A 24188-nucleotide genomic window follows, 5' to 3' on the forward strand; every position below is an offset into this window, starting at 1 on the left:
GATTGGTCCGAAGAGGTCACCCTGCTGGCCCCACAGCAGTGCTGACCGGAAACTTTTCCCCTTTGCTGTGCAAACTACTGATATTATGATTAGTCGGGCTGATTAACAGATGAGGAAGTAAACAAAGCAACAAAAAGGGGGAATCATCCTGGCCCCTGCAAAGGGATAGAAGCCCAGGGAAATATGGTTGCCAACATGAAAGTGGACAACATCAACAGGGGGAAAAAATGTCTTATGTAGCCTTCTAGAGGCCAACACTATTGGCCTAGACCGAGTCTTCAAACAATGAGCAATAACAAAATTAAAATGTTTTAAGGGAGTGGAGAGTAACAATATCACTTTAAGAGATTCAGCTGTAGTAATAACCCTAGCACCCTTCATCCAAAAGAGCATTACAAACAACAGGCCAAATTCAGAGAATTTTGACCCAATCAGGACTTCAGAATTTGGTTCTATATACATACAGGAATCACTAGGCCATGGCAGTGCAGCTCCTTCTGGGGTGGAGGGCATCAGCTAGATGGCACAATGCATAATGATAGGGAGGTGGAAATTTCAGCCAAGAACAGCAGGGTTAAAAGTTACCACAAAATCTTTAATATCAGCACAGAGCAAAGAGGACCTCTGTTTTCTAGGTCTCATCCATGCTCAGTAGATTACATGATACTCTGTTTCTCTGAGGATTTATCAAGCATAAAAGGCACAGCTGATGCTGCTGAGTGGATTGAGGGGTCTGCCTCATCTCACTCACACCAGTTTTTACATGGCTATAACTCAACTGACTCCAAAAGAGTTACTCCTGTATCACACCAGCGCAAATGGAAAGCGAATCAGACCAATGTGTTGCAAACATGCTTACACAACTAAGCCATTCCCACCATCATGAGAACAGCAGCTTTGAACACAGCCTGACACGCCCATGCAGTCTGTTTGGGAGATTCTGAGCAAATAACATTTCGGGTGAGGGTAGGGGTGAGGAGACATTTTACGTTTACCAAACTCTCCACACCACCTGCACTTCAGCAGCTATGATGAATTTGTTTCATCTATAGTGTTCTCTGCCACTTCACACCCTTGAGATTTTGAAGGGAGATCAAGAAAGTGGCTCACAGATTTGCAATTAAAATTGAGACCATTTTTAAAAAGGGCGGAAGGGATAAATTTTGTTCCCTGATTATGACACACTCTCTCTCTCATACACACCGACCCATCTTTCAAAGAGCAAACAGGTACAAACAAATGCATCAAAAGAGATTATTTGGGCTGAACCACTGCTTAATGTTCAGGCTCCAAAGGCAACTTAGAACTCCTAATCCCCTGAGCTGGGATCTTTGACAAAGGGATGTAGATAAGGGGGAAACTACATTAGGAACAGAGCTGGCATTTGTACATAGAAAGGAGAGTCTAAAAAGAAAAAAAAGACATAAGCTATAAAGGAAGTTAAAGGAAACAAGGCAGCCCTCATTTATATTTGATCAATATGTGATTAACCATAGTTAACCATTAATTCATCTGCTGTGCATTAGAACTGCTGTTCAAAGTTGGAGAGCATTTAATATTATATATTGCCACTGCTCAGCCTAAATTGTTTTTTTTCCCTTTAAATGTACACAATATTACAGATTTAATTTTAAGCTGTTTGAATCAGTCTGTAAAAAAGATTTGATTATACCTGAGTGTTCTGGCCCCAGTTTTTCCGTATCTCAGTAATCTTGGCGGTAATTGGCTGATTAGCTCCCTCACACTCCATCTCTGCCTCAGTTTCCATGGTAATGTTACAGGAGCTATTATAGATGAGAACTTCATCTCTTTCCACTTTAGGGCTGAAACGAGAAGGGAGGTTAAATGGGGTGTCATCAATCTTAATGAAATGCAATTATTTTTACTCTTATTAATCATTGCAAGCCATTAGCTTGTGGCAACTCCTGCCCACCATTTGTCAAACTTTGCAAATTTCTGTAATTTTGTTTCCATTCTTTTATTGTTTATTTGTTTCCCCCCACCCTGTATCTGCAAACCCTCCCGATGACAACACATGCAGTAAATATCTCTCAGTGATGCCTTTCAGTTTCACAAAACAGTTACAAATGCTAGCAAATGCTCTTCCAGGACCAAGGGAAGGAGGTAAGTGCAGATAAGGACTAAGGAATTGCCACTGTGAGAGTCAAAGATGGAAGCATACACCGAGCAGGGTTTGTTTGGATCCCCCCCACCCCCCTTTCCCTATCTTATTCACACTTAGCAATGGGGAATGAATAACTTGCTACTCCCTTAGGGCAAGCGGAGAAATTGGAAAACCACACAACTGGCTAACTGGTCCCTAATTCCAACTGTGAAAAAATGAGCTCATTTAGGGTTCCAATTCCTGCTCCCCAGCTGATTGCAATGATGCTTTGTTGCTAGCACTGGAACATTAACTTAGTAAATTAATTAAACTTACTTAACAGCCCAGACTAAGCAGATTCGATATATGTGCCAGTTACACGAAGACACTTGCTCCAAAGGCTTCTGTCACGCAGAGAGAAGAAGGAGCAGCAAAGGTAATAGGTAAAGGGTGTTCTTACTGGGTCTTGCTGCTGACAGCTGCTCACTTTGGTAGCATTTTACTATGGGGAGCTGTGAAGGTCTGATCCAAAGTCCCTTGAAAGCAATGGAAAGCCTCCCAGTTCACTTAACTGAGCTTTGGATCAGGCCCAGGAAGTAGACGTCCCATTTTCATGTCTGGCTGCAATTTGCATTCCTTTCCCCAGCTCTCCTCCTTTCCCGCCCCAAAAATTCAGTGAATGTGTTTGTGGATTTGTGTGTGAATTTAGATCTGATTTCAGAAAAATGAAGTTCCCGGTTTATCCACAAACCCATCCCAACACAGTGGGCAGCAGTACTACTCAACCTCAACCCAAAGGCAGTCTCTCTCAGCCACTGTACCTATTACAGAGAAGAGAACTCAGTCTCTGGGCCTGATTCTCCACCGCCTTTCACCTTGTGCAGTCATTTACACCCGCTCAAAAATGCTGACCACTCTGAATTGGTCATATTAATCGCCCATTGTACACAGGTATAAATGGTGACACAAGGTACAAGGCAATGGCGAATCAAGCCTGCTAAGTCAATTCAATCTATTTGGCAGTAGTTTTTGCGATGCGGGTATCTAGTCACTGGGAATTTGGATGGAGACAATCAAACTCTTTTCTCAGAGCAAATTCAGAAATAACAGGTAAGGGTTTAAGCTGATGTAACTTACATGATGGGGGGCTAAAAAGAGATGAGCTACAACATTGTTCTACGATGCACCTCGGGCCAGATTGACAAAAGGGCCAAAGCGGGTTAGTGGCTTACCCTAAGTGAAATCAACCCATCTGAAAATCTGGCCCTTAACTTGCTTGGGAGTACCAGGATCCCAACCAACTGATGAATCTGCAGTTTTCAAACCATGCCATTGTTCAAGGAGACAGCAGCCATGGCAGTGGGTTTGGGGGATGTTTGTTTCATTGCCATTTTTTAGCACAATCGGTGGTGTATTAAAGACAGAGTTGCGTTAACAAAAACCGTTGCAGGTATCGGAGCCATTTTAACAATGATTTTGTATTTATTTATTTATTTAAATAAATCGCTCCCTCCACCACATCAATAACAGAAAGTCAGCCTTAAGGAACAGCATTAGCTTCCTGATAGCAACACTTTGAGAACTATTCTTGTCCTGTACAGTAATTTAGTGAGATGAGGGTATCTTTCAAGGCTGCATCATATTTTCTGCTGCAAGAAAAAAATTTATCCTTTAAATAGCCAACATTTTTATGAGGAGATGGCTATATCCAATGCGATAAACAAACTAAGGGCTGCATCCAGCTTGCATGGAAGTCAATGGGGCTCTCGCAAGAGACAGGAATGGGAGTTTAATCTGATCTTACATTGGGAATTAATGTATAGGTAATGGACACACTCTGTATGATCCTGGGTTAACCACAACAGTAACAGTTACTTCATTTCTGGGCACCTCACTGCTGGACAATGATTAACGAAGTGGTGAGCTTAAAGAAGTGCAACAAAAATAATCAGAGCTGGAGGGACAAACTGAAGGTTAAGGGTCACATCCTGATCCCACTGACATCAATTGCAAAACTTGCATTCTGTTCAATGAAAGCTGGATTTGGCACTAAGAATTAAACACATATGGGTCTGACAGTCCTCATGGTTACACTAGTGGAAATCAGGAGTAGGTTCATTGAAGCCAGTGTGAAACTGGGGTGTGAAAAGACGCGATCACTAGAGGAAGACAACAGTTAGAGCTGAATAGGAAATGGCTGTCAAGTCCCACAAAATTTTTCACAATTTTGAATATTTTTCTCATCCTGAGTCTGGATAAGAAGCTAAAATATCGAACACTTCCACAAACAGATAATCAGGAGGAAAAAAAAAAGATCAGGTCAATCAAAATGTTTTGGTTCATTAATTTCAGAAGCTTTTGTTTCAAATTGTGACCTTTTTATGTATTACCTTTTTTTAAAAGCATAATTTAACTAAAGTTTAGACACAAAGTCATTTTGAACAGGAAAATGAAACTTTTTTGTTTTGAAAATGTTGAAAAGGGTCATTTCAACAAATTGCAATTTTGGAATTGGGAGATTCTTCAGAACTGACCCTTTCCCACACATTATTTCGGGTTCCACAAATTAGCATTTTCCAACAAGCCAAGTTTTGTCAGGAAATATTTGACCAGCTCTAATAACAAATCTATAATACTGGAAGAGTGTAAGTGTAACCCACACATCTCCTGGGTGTGGTTTTCTGTCCCATCTAAAAAAGTGGCACTCAGACCACTCAGCCCTGGTCTACACTGGGGAGAGGGGAAGGGGAAGGATCGACCTAAGATATGCAACTTCAGCTACGAGAATAGTGTAGCTGAAGTCGACGTACCTTAGGTCGACTTACCTCGCATCCTTACGGCGCTGGGTCGACTGCCGCCGCTCCCCCGTCGACTCTGCTTCTGCCTCTCACCACGGTGGAGTACAGGAGTCGACGGCAGAGCGATCGGGGATCGATTTATCACATCTACACTAGATGTGATAAATCGTTCCCCGATAGATCGATCACTACCCACTGATCTGATCTGGCAGGTAGTGTAGACGTACCCTCAGAGAGAGAGATTGTGTCTGTTCTGCAGTCTTAACTAACAGCCAGCTGGCTATTAGCTCATGCAGTAGAGGCTCATGCATTTAGCTCCAGAGGCCCCAAGTTTGATCCCGCCCACTGACAACTGGGGTCTGTTGATGTTACATAAGCACCAAATGGAGAGAGGAATTATTTAGCATAGTAAACGGGGATGTGAACTTGCAGCATTCCTACTGTATTTTCCACTGCATGCATCTGATGGAATGGGCTTTAGCCCATGAAAGCTTATGCTCAAATAAATTTGTTGGTCTCTAAGGGGCCACAAGTACTCCTTGTTCTTTTTACTACAAAGTTAGGTTGGCTTAACTAAATTACTCCAGGCTGTGAGAAAATTCACACCCTGTGCGATGCAGTTAAGCTGACCTAAGTGGTGACATAGACACTGCTGGGTCGATGGAGATGGAAATGATGGTAGCACCACCTTTTGGGACATTTATAACTAGACTAGACAAAGCATGGCATAAAAGAACTATATGAGTTGGCAGGGAGAGAGAGACTGGATGACCTCAAAGGTCTTTTCTACCTTTCTGGATTCTATGAGCCAAACACTGAAGCCCTGACTATAGACCTGATTCTCCAGTGCCTTGTGTGGGCAAACCCACTAAAGTAGGGATGGTAGGCTTGATCTTCTCTGACACCACTGCAAACCAGGCATAGAGCCATTGGAGCATCCACGTCGATGGAATTACCCAGGTGTAAACCAGGTATAAGGGAGAGAAGAATCAGGACCCTATGTATTTATTTGTGTCTGTTAAGTGTCTAGAATAATCTGGTGCTATGTAAATCAGAAATAATAAAAAGCAATGGCACAGCTCCTTAGCTGGTGTCAATGAGTAACAGCTCCAGGATCTGCCCCAAGGAATCTGATTCTCTTCTGACCGCACTGACTTTATACAAATGTAAATCAGTTGACTCCAGGGAAGTTACTCTGCTTTATACTGATGTGAGCAAGAGGAGACTCAAAGCCCAGAAACCTCAAACCAGGCTAGTTTCATGTGGTTTTCGGGTTTTGGAAAAACATTTGCACAATGGTAGTCTTGTCCTCCTTGTTAAATGCATACTGTAATGCCTGCTGCTCTCATCTCGGGGTTTAAGTAACTCCCATTGATTAACTTGTATCTTGCAACAGGAGAAGATGGGGCCAGATTTTCAGCTGATGTAAATCAGAATAGTGCCACTGAAATCAATGGCATGATGCCAATTTATATCAGCTGAGAGTTTGGCTTAATTTACAGAAAATCTTGGGCCAATAACCTGGTTATGGTCTGTTTATCTATTTGGTTAGGAAGAAGGACTTAAAAAAAAAACAAATGGGAAAGTTTCATTCTCTTATTCTTTTCTCTCCACCCCTCCCCACCCCCACCACAAACTTATAGGACTAAATTCTTTGCCGGTGTAAACTGGCGTAGTTCCATTAACTTCAATGGAGTAGTTCCAATTTACACCAGCAAATTTGGCCCATGGTTTCCAAAGCCTAAAGCTACAGTAACTGTCTGTGCACCCTTGTTGAGTAAACAACATACAGCCTGCCAGATCCTCTGCGACTTTTTACCCATGAATCTCTTTGGAGAGGTGAAGGGGGAGGGGGAATCCCTTCTGGTTTTCATAATGACTAATCCTTTCCCCCCTTGGCATTCACCAGATGTTGCTTTGGATCAGAAGATAAATATTAAAATCTAAAGAGGAACAAAGCGGGCTGTTTACTAGATGGATTTTCTGAGGTCTCTTGAATGCTTTAAAAGATGTGGGGGGCAGATGCTTTGATATGCACACTGAATGGATTTCACAACCCAGTGGAGCACACCAACCTAGGAAATAGAAATCCACCTTCTCCATCGCCCAAGTCTGCAAACACTAAGTGTCTTCTGGGAGATGCTGAGCAGCACCAGGCCCACACTGCTGTGGGATAGAGCCAGGGCTAACCTGAAAAAGAGGCCAGCAAAAAGCGCCTGGGGTGAGTTGACTTTTGTCCTGTTATCCAGCAGAGAGTTGTCGTCACACAGGTATATGTAAGGCCTGGCTCCTGCTAGGCTGTATGCTCCTGCTGTGATATGGACGTCACACTGGATGTATGTGGTCCCAGCTCCTTTGCAGTCTTCTGAAGGATGGGTCAGGCCACAGAGAACGGCCAAGGACGCTGCAAAGACAGAAAGGAAAAAAAAACACTCACCCACATAAGCATCGGCACTGATGCAAGTTAGAACCATATGCTGTGCCACTGAAATCAATGGGAGTTTTGCTATTGCCTTCCATGGCAGAAGGGTCATGATTATTTTCCCAGCCTAACCCTTTGGGAACCACAACCCTCCATTCTCACGATCCATATGATCTATTTATGACTCTGCCCGTTGGGTTTGATCTCTTTTATCTGTGTGGATAATTATGATCCTTTGGCAGTATCTATCCAGATGCTCTTTAGAATAAAGTGACCCCTTGTGGGGGACAAAAGCAAGCCAGTGATTAGCTAAGGGGACGGGCATAACTGCTGCCTGGAGGAGATGGGCCATTGTTTGTTTACTTCAACCCAGCAGTACAGTATGTGCTCAGATCCTCGATTGTTCAGCGGAAAGGAAACATTCTCTACACTATTGTTCCTGTGGCTGGATCTGCACTTCATGAAGAGAGTGTTGTGCTCAACACGCTGGGGGTCTGAGTGGGCTAATGCAATTAGCCATTCACCGTTTGGAGACCGAGGTTCACATTGGGGAAAGCTGTTGGGATGGAAAGCACAAACCGACTGTGAACCTTTCACCAGGAAACGTTGTCTGGTGATAAAGTTCATTGCAGATTTGAAGCTCAGCCCTGGTTCAGTGAAAGCATCAACAGAGCTTTGCAGGCTTTTCAAAGGAATGGATTTGCAGTGGATTTGGAGCTTTTGCTTGGAATCTGTGTGAAACTTGAGGCTTTGCATGATTTTAACTCAATGGGTTTGGGGGTTTTATTAATTTGCTTTAAGAGGTTTGTTTGTTTGTTTTTTAAAGGATGGGTTTTGTGAACTGAAAGTCAGGTGGGAAGAGGTTTATGGGCCTACAGGAATATAAACCAGAGAACAAAATTCATTCAAAACCCTGAGGGTTTCATATAGCTCTGGGAGGATCTCCACCGAGCTAGCACTCAAACAATGAATAGCTGAAAGGAAGGATGGTCTTGTGCCAGTGATTGTTGTTTGCATTTCTATGGCTCATCAGAGATCAGGACCGGAGCTGGTTGGGAATTTTTCAGTAAAACTTTTTTGTTGTTAAAAATGCCGATTTGTTGAAACTGAAACTTTCACGTGAAAGGGCCAGCTTTGACAAATTTCTTGACTTGAAAAACATGTTGAAAAAAGGTTTTCAAGATGTCCCCTTCTGATGTTTTCAAAACAAAAAATTGTTCAAAAGGACTTTTCAGTTCAAAATTTAAGCTAATTGTACTACAAATAATTATTTTAATTAAAAATGGTTGAAAGTGGACTATTTTGAAATGATCCAAAAACAACACTTGATTGATCCCAAAAAATTCAGATTGTCAGTTCGCAAATGTTTTTTGAAATTTTGACTTTTTAATCCAGAGTTGGGATGAGAAAAATGTCTAAAATCAGGAAAAAGTTAATAGGACAGGAAAAGCATTTCCTGCCAAGCTCTAAGCAGGATACCATTGTTCTAGGACCAGTTCAAACACATATAAACTAAGCAATCCCTGCCTCAGAGTTTATCACAATCCAGGCATAAAACAAGAGACAACAGGTAGATAAGAGCATTGCCGGCAAATCGAGGGAAGTGATTATTCAGCACTGGTGAGGTCACATCTGGAGTATTGTGTCCAGTTTTGGGTCCCCCACTACAGCAAAGATGTGGACAAATTGGAGTGTCCAGCAGAGGGCAATGAAACTGATTAGGGGGCTGGGGCACATGACTTATGAGGAGAGGCTGAGGGAACCGGGCTTATTTAGTCTGCAGAAGAGAAGAGTGAGGGGGGATTTGATAGCAGCCTTCAACTGCCTGAAGCAGGGTTCCAAAGAGGATGGAGCTCGGCTGTTCTCAGTGGTGGCAGATGACAGAACAAGAAACAACGGTCTCAAGTTGCAGTGCAGGAGGTCTAGGTTGGATATTAGGAAACACTATTTCACTAGGAGGGTGGTGAAGCACTGGAACGGGTTACCTAGGGAGGTGGTGGAATCTTCATCCTTAGAGGTTTTTAAGGCCTGGCTTGACAAAGCCCTGGCTGGGATGATTTAGTTGGTGTTGGTCACCAGTTCAGCAGGAGGTTGGACTATATGACCTCCTGAGGTCTCTTCCAACCCTCATCTTCTATGATTCTATGAAGACAGAGCATAAGGTAGCAATGAGAAAATACTGATCAGCATAAGGAACAGTGGTCAAAGCACACCAGCTGTATAACCATTGTTGAATTTTTTTTAGACATCATGGCAGAGGAGAGTTTTCAGGAAGGATTTTAGGAAGAACAATGAGGTGGCTTTGCAGATGTTTACATGGAGTTCTTTCCAAACGTGAAAGGCGGCATGGTAGAAAGCACAAAGATGCTTGTTTAAAAATGTACTAATGGGTGATGGTAGCTGGGGTCATTGACGAGTAATGGAGTGGAGATGAGAGTAATCAATGTCTTGATATTGTTATGAGAGATGATGGGTATGGTGCCAGAGTCAGGCCAAGATTCAGAGCCAGAGTTGGGTGGGGCACAGAAGCAGGGACCTGGAACAAAGCAGGGATCAAGAGTCAGGTGAGAGGTCATGGTCTGATGTAGCACTCAGCCAAGGATTCAGGGGCATTGGTCAAAACGACAGGCATCTTGAGATAGTGTCCACAGTGGGTTTGAAAGGTGGTCTTCCACTTGTCCTCAGCTCTCATAGAATTCTGGAGAGAAAATGACCTTTAGTTTGTGCCAGTGGATGAGTGTGTTATGGAGGGTCAGCCAAGAAATACCCAAGATCGGGGAAAATGCCAGGAGTGAATAGCACTGAACTGAAGTGTCTTTCTGTGCTCTTCGCAGGGCTGGCTCCAGGCACCAGCGAAGGAAGCAGGTGCTTGGGGCAGCCAATGGAAAGGGGCGGCATGTCCGGGTCTTCGGTGGCAATTCGGCGGTGGGTCCCAGTCCCTCTTGGCAAAAAAGCTGGAGACAGCCCTGGCTCTTCGATGGTGACCAGAGGTACAGTCTCTCTGTCCACCAGACAGGAGAATGGGGGAACCTATCAACTGTCTCTGCTAGGTCCAGAAGGGGCCTGGGCCTTAGGGGGATCTGACCTGAGTCTATGAGGGGCTGCTGTGGAGAGATTGGAAGGGAGCACGCTGGGACACGTACTCATCCGGTAGTTGTAAATGCGGTGTTCGCTGGCAGAGTTCAGCACGTGTTCTGGATAGGTCCATGGCTCAAAACTCAGGGAAACATTTTGTCAAGGTTCCCAGGCCAGCCTCGTTCTTGGGGACTGGACTGACTTGTTTTCCTGGGTCTCTTAGGTTTGGATTCCTCATACAACAACCAGAAATATAATAAACCAGTTTGCCACAACAGAAACACAAGTTAAGATTGGCAGGCCAGAATAACCTGCAACTGCTTGACTTGAGAAGCAGGACTCAATAGCGGGAGGCACGACTGTGACAATGCCTCTCGTCTTTCTTCTCACTGCCCCCACAATCAATTATCAATCCAGGCCTCTGTTGCTCTGGACCAGGGGTCGGCAACCTTCGGCACGCGGCCCATCAGGGTAATCCGCTGGCAGGGCGCGAGACATTTGGTTTACATTGACCATCCGCAGGCACGGCCCTCCCGCAGCTCCCAGTGGCCACGGTTCACCATTCCCGGCCAATGGGAGCTGCGGGAAGTGTGATCATAAATGTATTGGTGAAATTTTTTCCATTCCAAAGAGTATTGCTAACAACTTTTTCAATATGAGCAGAGCCCTTCTCTGTCACGGGCAATGCACTGCTGCAAATAGAACAGATTGTCCCCCTTGCAGCATGGTATCTCCTAGGCCCAACTTGGATGTGTCATACTGCAGCATCAGGGGTTCATCTGCATTGTAGTATTTCAGAATGGGAGCCTTCCCAATAATCTTTTACTTTCCAGAATGCTTGCTCATTTTGATCCGTCCGCTCCTATGAGGTGTCTCAATGTGTCAGCTGTCTCAGGATCTCACAGATCTCAGACAGACAGCTGAAAAACTTTCCCAAATAACTGATCATTCCCAGGAGTTTTTGGACTCATTTAACATCACTGGGTCTTGGCATTTCTCTAATTGCCCTTATTTTCTCTGCGTCTACTTTCAGGCCTTTGGAGGTCAACAAATGTTCAATGTATGGCACCTTAGTTACTCTCAACTTGAGATTGTCCAAGTTCAATTTATTATTTTTTTCCCTGCATCTCTGTAAAAGAAGTGTAGTCATGATCTCATTGAGCTTGTTCTGGATCATCATCCTCTCCCACTATCAACACAACTGCTATTATCCAGATTCCCATCAAGCCCTCCAATATTTGGGTCAGACTGCTCTGGAATACCTCTGGTGCTGAACTGATTCCCATTGGCATCCTTAACCATCACTGTCTCCCAAGTGGAGTTGCACAAGTTGTCAAGTAACTGGATTTTTCATCCAATTCAATGTGCCAGAATCCATTTTTCATATCGCATTCTGTAAAAAGTCTCTCTTTAGACAGATCTGTTAATATGTCCTCAATTGTAGGCAGAGGGGAATGGCTCCATTTCAAATCTTTGGTTAAAGTCTTTGGGTCTATGCATATTCTCAGCTTTTCAGATGGCTTTCTTACGACAACAAGATTGCTTTTCTAGTTTGTGTTCTTCTCTACAGGATGAATAATTCCACAGTTCTGTAAGCTCTGTAGTTCGTCTTTCAATGGCTGTCATAATGCAATAGGTACTTTCCTTTTTTGGCAATTTAACTGGCTTCACACTGGTGTCAATCTATGTTTTATAAACACCATCTAACTGTCCATCTCCCTGAAACATATCTTGATACTCCCTCTGTATCATCTCCTAGTCCAAGGTAATATCATCCAATGTATCTTAGTCATCTTGCTATCCACTTTCATTATGTTATGGAACTGTACTTTTATCCGATTCACGGCTTAGACAGTCTTGCTGCCCAGAAGCAAAAGTGCTGTCTCATCGCCTATGACTACAAAGTCCAGTCTGTATTTTTTTCCTTGGATTTCCTAATTTAATTTTACATTTCCCCAATGGGTTTTAATGTGATCTGGTTGTACATTGTTAACAACTTGTTGGTCTCTTCCAACCATATGTCTGGGTTCACCAGACTGTGGCACAAGTTGTAACATTATCCCAATCAATCTAATTGAAATTGTATCACTTTCTTCCCAAATAACCTGGCTGCATACAACTGTTTCTGGTGCTTACGAGGGTCTTCTTGCACTATGTTTATCATCTGTTCGGTCACTCATACAATGTCCTCATACTCATTGTTGCTCTCTTTAGTTACTGTGTGTACCTTGGATTTGTTTTTCTTCTCTCTGGGGGAAAAAACAAACCCTTGGCTGCAAAATGATTACATTTTGTCAGAGATATGTCATTTTTTCCTCACAAGCTAGACACTTTTCTTTCTGTCTTTCATGGTTTCTCCCACAGTATTGACATGTGTCTGTAGCATTGTCATCTACTGATGTTGGATCTGGTTTTGATTTCTCTTTCTTATGTATGGCATGGACAAAGCTTTTCCCCAAAGTCAAGTCAGCTTCCCTCAGCAACCACTTTCATACTTGTAAGTCTCATATTTGGTCACACTATCCGGTCTCTTATCAATGAATCTTTAATATTTCCAAAACTGCATCTGGCTGCTAACATTTTTAAATCAGTGCTTTATTCATCTATATCCTCTCCAGCTGCTTGAGCCCAAGTCAAGAAATGATATCTTTCCACCATTTCATTCTTCCTGGGGTTAGAGAGAGTACCAAAACAGCCCATTATTGCTTTTAAGGTGTGCTGAGCCTGGGAAATTTCCACACAGAGTCTCACTTACCTCTCTCCTTTTTTCTCCAATCAGGTAATGAAACAGTTTTATTTTCACATCTTCTTTATCTTCCAGCGGGGTTAATTTCCTCTTTCCAGCTCTTCCACGCCTGAACTAAATTCTTCGCTTGCAGGTTCAATGCCCCCAGAGGCTTCAGACCCTCCATTTTTCTGTTATCCGCCTTGTCTTATAAAGCAAACTGTATACTCACAGAAGTATTCTGCTCTCTGCAGTGCAGCTCTGAATGGTCTCCCCACTGTCTAGGACTTGATTACCACTGCCACCATGTTTTAGGCTTTGTTGTATCTGGATCATCTGCTATATAAGATCTCACTCTGACATGGGATTAATTAAACTTCAGCTTCTCCAGCCTACTGGCTTCTCAGACAGTTCCCAAGGAGGTGTTGTTTTCAACGGTAGGCTGCGCAAAAGTGTCTGCTAGCACGATGAACTTACTCTTGCAGTGCCCGATTCTTGACAATCAGCTGTGAAAACCATGCTGCACAGCTTGGTTATCCATCTGGAGGGGCTTAATGGCTCATGCGGAGCCAGTACTCCCTGGGATAAGGAGCCGGACCTGCTCAGAGAGGTTGGTTTTCCAAGCAAACTGCCGTGGACCGGGAAGTCAGTCCTAGTGGTCAGAGCAGTGGTGGTCAGATGTAGTCACCAGAGCAGGAGTCAGGAGTCAGAGCCAGGGGTCAGAGCCGGAGATGGAGCCAGGGGTCAGACCATGGGTTGGAACTGGAGACAGTAGCCAGGGAAAGGGGGGGGGGCACAGAAGCAGGGATCTGGAACAAGGCAGGAAGGCAGGAGCCAGGCAAAGATCAGGAATCAGGTGAGAGGGCAAGGTCTCATGTAGCACTCAGCTAGGGATTCACCTAGTTGCTCCAAGAACTTCCTGTGTCTCCTTCTGGCTTAAAGAGCGAGACCGAGCCAATCAGAGAGGCCGGGCATCTCCTCCAATTAGGAGCTTTGGGGTCCGTGCTTCGGGTGAACTGGGGTCCACCAGCCCACATTCCCTGCTGGTACTGGCAGTCCGAGGACTGCCTGGGGACCCATCAACTCGCATTCAACACCCGGGATCTCTCACAAATAAGTACCTTAGATAGATAAGCAGCAAGAACAATATTAAAAATAAAAGGAAACTCACATGCCATGACTTAAAAAAAATATTCGCAGTCGGTGGAATCATCCAAAGGGTGTGTGTGTGTGTGTGTGTGTGTGGTCTACATAAAAATACATGAAGGGGAGGTATTTCTGCAGCAGGATGTGATGTAACAGAGGAATGCATCCACTTCACCAGTCCCAGGCACTGGGCACAGCCAGGAAATATCAAACGTGCTTCTAATCTGCATGCATGTGCCTCTGTACTGAAGTGTAGCAAAGGCCCCAAAATCATGTCCCCTAGGCCTCTGTAAACAGCTTGTCTCCCTGTACCACTGCAGTGGTTCGTAACCTCTCTGCTGAGTGAATGAGGCTAGCAAAAGGGAGCTCTGCATGTCAACAGCTCACTAGTCTAGCTGGTAGGGGCCAGCCAGCACATCACAAATGTCAAACTCCCAGAGAATAGTACCAAGTAAACAGCAGATGTGAGGCTAGATTAAAAAGATCTTTGGCAGGCCAATTATCATCTAAAAATATCACCTGAAAATATAATTATAATCAAAATATGAATATCAGGCTATTTTACCATTTGTGGTGTGTTTCCAAGATATAAACACATTTGAGTTTGTGTACACAAACATTTTATATGTTTATGTGCCTATACCAGCATTGCAAATATCTACTTGGCTCTAAACTAGTGTGAGTTTGTTTTTTAGTTTGTTTTGCTTGACCAGAAAAAAACAAATATTTTTCTAAGTGTAACAGATCATCACTGGTAGAGGGTAGGTGAGAGAGAGAGAGAAGTTAGCCTTCTCAATGGCATATTTGGTAGGATATGAGATAAATATCTTAATTCAGCAAGAGCTGAGCAATAAACAAGGGAAAGTCTTATGTGTCTGTTTAGTGGGAAGTGCAACCTACCCAACTCAATTCCCCAAACTAAATAACCAAGAAACTCTTTGATACAATCAATCAGCATTCGCTTGCTGACATCTAGTGCCCATTTGAAGTATTGTCTGGACAAGCATATTCTCTCCACCTCAGCAATGGTCCAAAGCACAATAAATTTAGAAACACTGTTCTTCATGTTTTCATACTCTCAATCATTTTCTTGTATTTTATTCTATTTCTTTTTCTTGAATAACCAGTCTCCCCCACCCCTCATCCCGGTATTCAAGCACTGAGTCTTTTAACATGAGATATCCCAGTTCCCAGGACAGAGCTTAAAGGAAAGTTCCTAGGATTGTTCCCAAATCCTGTTTAAATAAGTGATTATTTACAGTATCTCAGGTTCATTCCGCCCACATCCAAACACACACAGTTTTGGTTTGTATTTTGAGATTGCTTATCGAGAAACCCAGAGGATGAGGCAAAATGACAAGTGGGAATTCCACAAGTTGGCAGTCACAGATACTCTCATAGCATCACCCCATAGGGTGGGAGGGATTTATAGATCCATGGAGGAGCAGAGGCCAGGGACTTTTGACCTCAGGGAGGTCTCTAGAATTTGAAGAAATATTACATGTAACCCACACATCTCCTGGGTGTGGTGTTCTATCCCCTCTAGTGGCACTGAGACCACTTAGAGATTCATGAGTCTGCTACAGCCTTAGCTAAAGGCCATGTGCCTTTTGGCTCATGCATTTAGCTCCAGAGGTCCCAGGTTCGATCCCACTCTCCGATGACCGGGGTCTGTCGGTGTTTCAAGTCGGGGCTCACCCGGGATATCAACTAGAGAGTCGCTGAAGCTTCAGACACCCTTCCTCAGCTAGGAAACGTATGTAACCTACACACGTCCTGGATGTGGTGCTCTGTCTCCTCTAGTAGCACTGAGAACACTTAGAGATTAATGAGGCTGCTACAGCCTTAGTTAAGAGGCATGTAGCTCCAGAGATGCCAGGTTTGATCCCGTCCACCAACAACCAGGGTCTGTCCATGTTACATACAGATCTCAGGGTATTCACTTAGCCCCTCCAACCTACTCTTTGAACTACCCTTAGAGTAGCTTGCACTGTAAGCCCCTCGGGGCAGGACCATCTCTTTGCCATATGTTTGTAGACTGCCTAGCACATCGGGCCCTGGCCTGCAGAAGCTACTGCTATGCCAATAACAATACCCTGCATGCATGCATGCATGCCGTAGTCACCTCCTGCCATCGAGAGAAGAAAGGTGCGAGCGCTTCTGCTGGGTTGTTCCCATGGGAATGATGCTGCAGAGACAGGCTGTCATCCAGCCATGTACCATCTCTTATCACATCTCCCACACACTCACAAAGCAGTGACCAGGTGGTGTTTCCAGAGAGGGCCTGATCCATGCCCACTGACATCAATGGAAAGACTCCCATTGACATCAGTGGGATTTTGGATGAGGGTCAGGATGCGGTGGCTGCTGCCACGTTGGCTCCTCTCCCTTCCCCATAGCAGTTTTTGGGCCATCAGAGGTGCCCCTCTCCTCATCTGCGCTAGGATTTTTTGCAATGGGAATTCAGGACATGTGGTTTGAGGTCGGGGATAGATTTTAGGAGGGTTCATTATCCATCCCAACATGTTAACTGACCGTCCAAGCGCGGGGCAAGGCAGCTCACATCGGTCGTCGTGGTGTCACCTAGCGTTTCACAGGGAGCGCCACAGATGGTTACGGAGGTGTTTCCTGGAGCAAACCCAGTGCCGTGCACGTGCACTGCCCCTCCACCCAGGCCACCTAGGAAGAGAACAGAGAAAGGGATTTAAAACAGAGCTTCATGACTGGCCGTTAATGAGACCAGCCTGGAACTGCAGCCTCAATTTACAAGGGCCTCAAAATCTGCCTTTACACTCTGCATTATGGGTAAGGGAAAGGCCATCACAGATGTGCCTCAGTTATCCACAACTAATACTTGGAGCCAGATCATCTCTGGCCACTGCATCTTGCATGGCTCTACAGAGGATGAGGGGTGGTTGCGATGCTGCACTACCCTTAATGCCCCATCCCAAGACAAAATTTAAGGACTGTCGGTTCCTCCATGTACCCATTTAAGGTTAAGTAGACGCATTCCGTGAACTCAAGAGAGTCATGCCAATCTAAAATTGGTGGAAGTGAGATGAGAATCAGGCCTCCAGTTTCCGTTTCTATGGAGGCAGTGTGGGGCTCTAATAATTACCTGCTGTATGATGTTGGGCAAGTCACTTAGCCCCTCTCTGTTTCCCCTGCCAATATTTGTCTATCTTGTCTATTTAAATTGTAATTTTTTCAGGGCTGGACTGTCTCTTTCTAGGTGTCTGTACAGCACCTAGCACAATGATCTTGGCTGGGGCCCCTAGGTACTATAATAAAGACATAAATAAATAGTGATTTCTGTCATTTTGACTTGCTGCGTTACTGAGTTTTAAAAGTATCCACTGACTTCAGGTGCCTGCATTTTTGTGTGTCCATCTTAAGAGAGTTAAGGTCAGATATTTTCAGAAGTCAGTGGAAGCTGGAGGCACTCAGACCTTCTGAAAATAAGGTGTTAGGTGTCTCGAGTTCTGCACCCAAATACCAAGGGAACAAATGAGTGAACACTTTGGAAAACACGAGTGTGCATCCCTCTGTGCCTTCCTTTGCCCCAGTCTGGAATGAGTACTGTGGTGTATGCAGCCATGCAGCCAGAAGGGGAGGTCATCCTGCTTTTGTGTGAGTACACCATTCCCTGTGTAGAGCTGGTGGGAAACTGTTTTCCCAGCCTGTGAGAATTTCTGAAGTTTCAAAAAAAAATCCTCTCTCAAATCAGGACAATGCATCTAAATCTCAAAATGTTTTTTTGCAAATCTATAATCCTAAAAAGTTTTTGGATTGGGTCAATCAAAATGTTTCATATAAAAAATAATTACCCTTTTTGGTATAATTTCACTAAAATTTCAAAACAAGACGGTGATTCAGACCGAAAAAACTAATTGTTTCAAATAGATGTCAAAATAGGATATTTTGACAATTTACCAACTTTTTTTCAAATTGGGAGAGTTGTCAAAAACAACTCTTTCTCATAAATAGTTTTGTTTTTGATGAACTGGCATTTTCCAACAAACAATATGTTTCAACAGAAGATTTCTGACCAGCCATATCCCTGTCTGCTAGAACTAGCCTTGCACAGTTGGAATCACCTTTTCCATCCCACAACATCTTTTTTTTTTAAACTCCCCAAGATCTTAAAATTCTTTTTTTCTGTAACACACGTTGCCTGTGCAGAATTTATGGAGGCGAGATGTGGTATAACAGTTTAATCAGCACTCCGCTGTGATGCGTAAACAAGTGGCATCGTCGTGTGTGAGTAACATGGGGATCTAACTGCTTGCCAATATAAGGTTTTTACAAGACTCTGCAGGTTCGGTCCTGGGATTGGTCCTGCTTTGAGCAGGGGGTTGGACTAGATGACCTCCTGAGGTCCCTTCCAACCCTGATATTCTATGAGTCTATGATCAAATCCTTGCAGAGATACCTAGATAGATAGATCGGTCGGTGTTCTAATTTTGTGCTTGTGCCCATCAACACAGTCTCTGATTGCTTACCATTGTTCTTCCATTGAATCTTGGATACTATGTTTCACACCCAAATAAGGATTTTATTTTATGGGGGATGGGTAGGGGTATTTAAGAGATCACATTATGAATTCCTGAAAACAGAATTTAGCATGTAAGCAGCTGACAGACCCTCAGCCAGGACACTCGCTCACAGTCTGTGAAAGAAACAAATCAGGCCACATTCACTCTCCCCTGATACTCTAGATTCTAGTGTGTTTGTTGGGGGCAGGTGGGGGTCACTAGTGATTTCCTCTCTTACAAACTCCAAATACAAATTGTGACATCTCTGTCACTGCTGTTACCCGGGAGACAGTCATCCCCAGCCACTCATGCACTTACCCCAGTTGTTGCGTGTCGATGTGACAGTAAACTGAGAGGTGAATGTCAAGTTTGATGAAGCCCAGCCTCGGAGGAAGTCGCCGCCGAGGACTCGGTATTCTCCAGCAGGAAGCCGGGGAGCCGAGCATTGCAAAGTGGTGTGATTGCCAGTGATGTTGGTGCAGGGGGAGACCCCAATGGAAATGTGCATGCTTTCCACCCCTGTGATCCGTGACACGGTCATTGTTAAAAGGAGACCCACCGGAGGCAGAAGGAAAAGGAAAATAGGGGTGAACTCTTCACTGTAACTTATTTCACCAAGGTGGTACAAGATGCCATCTATTTCTAGAGCTAAAGCATGGATCCCATTGCCCAGAGGAACAGAGCACCGGAGAACCACATAGCTGACATCTGTAATGAGGCAGGGTCGGTTCCCAACAAGAACGGAAGTGCTGTTCCTTCCTTTCAGTGCTGCCCCTTGTATGGCAAGAAGGCCCCCGCCATTGGTACTGAAATTTTGGGGGTAAAATTTGAGCACCCAAGGAATGACGGTGAAGATACGGGAGTCCCTGCTGAAGCAAGCATGCCCGCTTCTTCTGTTGGACACAGAAAGGCTGTGCTGCCCTGGGGAAAGGCTGCCTGTCTGGCATTGTATGCTGGTCTCATTCCAGAAAGTTACGTTACAAGGGTCACGGTTGTCCACTTGTATCACAAGTTCATCAGTTGCCAAAGCTAATCTCTGGCCTCTGATCAGCAGAGATGACAATGTCCCATTGATCTCCCAGACCACAGCATCTACCTTAGGGGTCCACTCTTTCAGAAGGTGGAGTGCACAGTCTGTGAGGCAGACACTCTGAATTCCATTTACCGTCACTGTGACATTAAGGGCTTGAGAGGCATCAGGCAACCACCAGTCATCCAGAGGAGGTTCCCTTGGACGAAGAGCACAGCTGATCCTGTTGTAATCCACACTGTGGATCTCACAAGTATAGTTACCCGTCAGGCTCACACGAACTGAATTCCTCCTGGATTTTAGAACAAGACCGGATATAGTGAACAACAGCCCACCACAAGCTGAACCTTGTGATGGAATTATGGCCTTTACCTCTGGGACTAATGTAAAGTTCTGCAGGGCTGCCGTCATGTTGGCATAGCCCAGCTGCTTCTGGAGAACTCTGACGGGATAGATTCCAGGTTCCAGAGTGCTCAGTGGGAAGGAGCATTGAGAAAGGGTTGTGGATTCATTGTCGGATTGAAACTCCAGCTCACATTCAGAGTCTCCCAGCTTAGCCACTGAACCAGTTATATTTATTCCTTCTATGTCCAGCCACAGGCTGTCATTCATCATTTTTACTTCCACAGAGGTAACTACCGGAGTCAAAGCCATCTGGTAAGTAAAGGTGATATTCCTCTTTGGGAAGCTCCAGGAGGGAAGGAGTGGAGAGGATCTGTTACCAATGAACACCCCCACAAGTACAGAGATGTCCTGGGACTCTATATTAGAGAAGTCAGCAGCCGGTGGGGTCTGGCACCATATTGTCTCTTCCACCAAGCGGGTAACATCACAGGTTTGCGTGCCTATAAAGACTGAAACCAGGGTAGGGTTTTGGCTAAAGCCTTTTCCAGAGATTGTGAGGATTGTTCCACCTAGGGATACAGAAACGGTTAGCGCCATGGAGTCAGCTCAGAGTGAATTCTAATATGGTGAAACGCCACGGAAATTTCTACAGCCGCATTGTCTCAGCCTTTTCTGCCCTTAAAACGAGGTTCATTGGCACCTGATCACCATATAGGGACCCTGAGTTTATATGACACTGCTTCCTACATCAAGCCCTCACCCACCACTGCATCCCAGTGTGTAACATTTAACAATTTAACATGGGGAGAGCAGCGAGAGTTTGAAAAATTCTAATCCCTAATCTAAGGACGGGTTTGCCAAGCACAGGGTTCTTCAAAACTGGCCACTTTACCCTGTGATCGCTGTTTGCCTGGCAGCTGCATTCCAGCCATACGTCCCTGGAGTATGGGCTGGTCCCCTCCTCCTTGTGCAGAGTGGCATGAACTCACTTGCACACGAGGTTGTGATGCAACGCCATATAGCGGTGGAGAAATATCAGACTGCAGTGCAGACATCACCAAAGCTAACCCTTTGTCTGCTAGGAAGAGGATTAAGCAAATCAGAACACGCAGTGGGGTGAGCTCAGACTTTCAGCTGCTATAACTCTGGCCTAAATTCCTCTATTCCAAGCCTAAATTCTGCAAGATCTTTAGCAAGTGCTTCAGCAAGAGAGCTCTCCCTAGGAACGATATCATTTGTTGACGGCTCCATTAGCATGACAGAGTTTTTGGAGGACCTAATAGCAAGGTGTGCCCAAATCTTGCCCAATTCAAGGCTGTATTGGTAACCTGCCAGGACGTCAAGAGGTCACATGTTAATAGCATAAAACTGAGCAGATTGCAGCTATCCTCATCTTTAATACACAGATGCACCACATGAAACTCCATGTCCCAGCTTGCAATACTCCAGCCGGAGCCAATCAGCCTCCACTGACTTCAAAGTGGTGCATCCCATGCTGCAGCCTATAGTTACTGTGTGGGATAGTCCTCCAAATTAAAGAAGGTGGCCCTGGACTATGGACTATTCACTGGCTATCCTATGTGACTTTCTAGAAAGTTTCAATACATTTTTTTCATAAAGTCAATAAACCCCAGTCCTCTCAAAAACCAAGAAAGTGGAACTAGTATGACTTGGCCAGCTTTCTCGCTCGGCACAGGTTCTGAAGCATCCTGATCCCCAGATATTACACTCTTTGGGGTAGCATCCCCGTCTCCACTTTCCTCGGTAAAACGCCTGGCATGCTGCTGGAGCTGATCATCATTCGTAACCCATCACATTTTTCTTAAACCTTGAATTTACTTCTAAAAAGAGAATTCTTCTACAATCCACATGTTTTATTATTTAACCTTCCAGTTTGATGGGCTTCGCTATATCTAAATTGGCATCAGCTCTCAAAGCTGAATAATAATATTTGACACTTTATCTAATGAACCGACACAAAGCCCCTCTATGATTATGGCCAGCGGAGGAGTTAAGCGATTTGGCTAAGGCAATCCATAGAATCCGTGAGTTTCTAGCTCCCCAGTCCTGCACTTCAAGCATAAGACTATGCATCCCTTCCCACCCTCCACGAGGCCCAGATTCTCCTTTTCCTAATGCCAGTTTTACACTGGAGGATCTCCACTGAGGTCAGTGGAGATACTGCTGATTTACACTGGTGTGAGACAAAGCAAAATCGACAACTTAATTCTCTGCAACTTAAAATGTTCATTGCCTCTATATCTGCTACACAGCAAAGCAATAGAGACACTCCACTTAGGCCCTGATCCTGCAAAGGTTTATGGTCAGCTTTAGTCCTAGTGGGACTCTGCGTATACATCAAAGACTTATGCACATTGAATGTTAAGCACTGGGAACTCCGGACTGAAAAAGCCAGCACCAGTTATTCAGGTGTGAGTGGTTTTTGTGCATTTGGTTCATTCATGAGGGGAAACAAATTCAAAGGACAGGGGACCTTGTCATCAGCCCTATGGCTAACTTGTTCCAATATTAGCCAGACAATCCAAAGGTGGGCTGCTCAGTACACTCACACACACCCAGAGAGTCCCAGGCAGGCAGCTGCTGCCTGTCAATGCAAGTCTACATAATAAGGGTTCACACATTTACAAATGCCATCATCTAAACGAATGTGAAATTGGACGCCTTTCCCAATCACAGAGGGGAGAGGAGTCCTTGATCCCTTGATGGCCTCCAGAAGTGGTGACAGATGTGCTGATGCTATTTACCCAGTGCTTAATTTGTGCCAGGGTTGAGCCTCCGCACCTCTGAGCTTGGCAGTTCATAACTCCAGCACCTCTGGGCTTGCCACATCAGTTATGAAAGTAAAAAAAAAAATTTGCTTGAGCCCCGGCACCTCTTTCATTACAAATTAAGCGCTGTATTTACCCAGAACGGAGCCACAGCAGGGCTCTATGCTGAGGATCTCAGTGTTGTACTGGATGAACGGATCAACTCTGCAAAACACAAACACAGGATCAGTCCTTTACTTTTCCTTTTTATTCCACGTGCTTTTCTCTCCTTGCCTTTCCTGGGTGGATCCCCGAATAGCCTCCCTACATCTCCCGCTTGGTTCCATGCCATCTCCCGGGTGCCCTCTTACAAGACACTGTCATTCCAGGCCACAAAGACTCTCTCCCCTTGGAGCCCAGGCATGTAACTAGCTGGTCAGGGTCTCTATGGAGCAACATGAAGGGACAGATATTACGAATACTACTGAAGCAGTACAAAGTGCTACTGACTGTAGTGGGACTAAAGCACATGCTTAAGAGCTTTGCTGAACAGGGATTCGCTGCTGAATCAGAGTCGTAGTAATTGCTAATCATTTGTAAAACATACAGTGGAGCTCTTTGTTAGCAAGCTGGCTCTGATACCGAGCCCATGTTTCCTTTGCTTTTCCATTAACCCTAAAATCCCAGGTAGAATTTAGCTAATGAAGTTCACATCCTCGAGGAAATAGGCACATTCACTCACCCATGTGAGCCGATGGCAATGCCATTGATGATGACAGAAAGGTTGTACCATCCATCTGCCATGGCAGGCAGTACTACATCGACGCCATCGGCTGTTCGTGCTTGGATCTGTGCCACAGTGTCCTCAATTTTCACCTGTACATCCAGGCCAGTACAATTTGCGAATGAAGATATTCCAATCTGGAGTGACTGGGGCCCTGTGGAAAGGAGAAGACATGAAGCAATCAAGTTGTTTGTTGCTACCGTGAATCTAGTGCATGGGCAAGTGTCGGAGCAAGAGAAGTCTCTTCACAACACAAGCTGTAGCAATGCAAGCTTCTTCGGCACATTGTCCCGCCCATGCGCATCAACCCTGGGCTAGAGGTGCTCTTCTAGAAAAGTGAGCATTAGTCTCCATGGGCCCCCATCCATCCCTTAGCCTCTCTAGTCAAGTTGCCAACTGGGGTGGCAGTTTTTTGAAATCTTGACACCTTCCCACTGCACTAGCAACTGGCCTGTG

The 24188-nt window shown here is 44.7% G+C and overlaps 1 protein-coding gene across 1 annotated transcript; it reads right to left on the reverse strand.

The window, feature by feature from the left end:
- Window positions 1-1672: 1672 nt before the first annotated feature.
- On the reverse strand, window positions 1673-23886 carry LOC113405591 (fibrocystin-like; the record flags this gene model as incomplete). Its single annotated transcript, XM_026646811.1, has 6 exons — window positions 1673-1823; window positions 7093-7306; window positions 16806-16949; window positions 19124-20749; window positions 23106-23173; window positions 23691-23886. Coding segments are annotated over 6 exons (2399 nt in total), but the record flags the coding sequence as incomplete, so codon positions are not given.
- Between the last annotated feature and the right edge of the window lie 302 nt (window positions 23887-24188).

This window comes from Terrapene carolina, unplaced genomic scaffold (assembly GCF_002925995.2).
Source record: "Terrapene carolina triunguis isolate 2854851 unplaced genomic scaffold, T_m_triunguis-2.0 Scaffold44634, whole genome shotgun sequence".
NCBI classification, from domain to species: domain Eukaryota; kingdom Metazoa; phylum Chordata; order Testudines; family Emydidae; genus Terrapene; species Terrapene triunguis.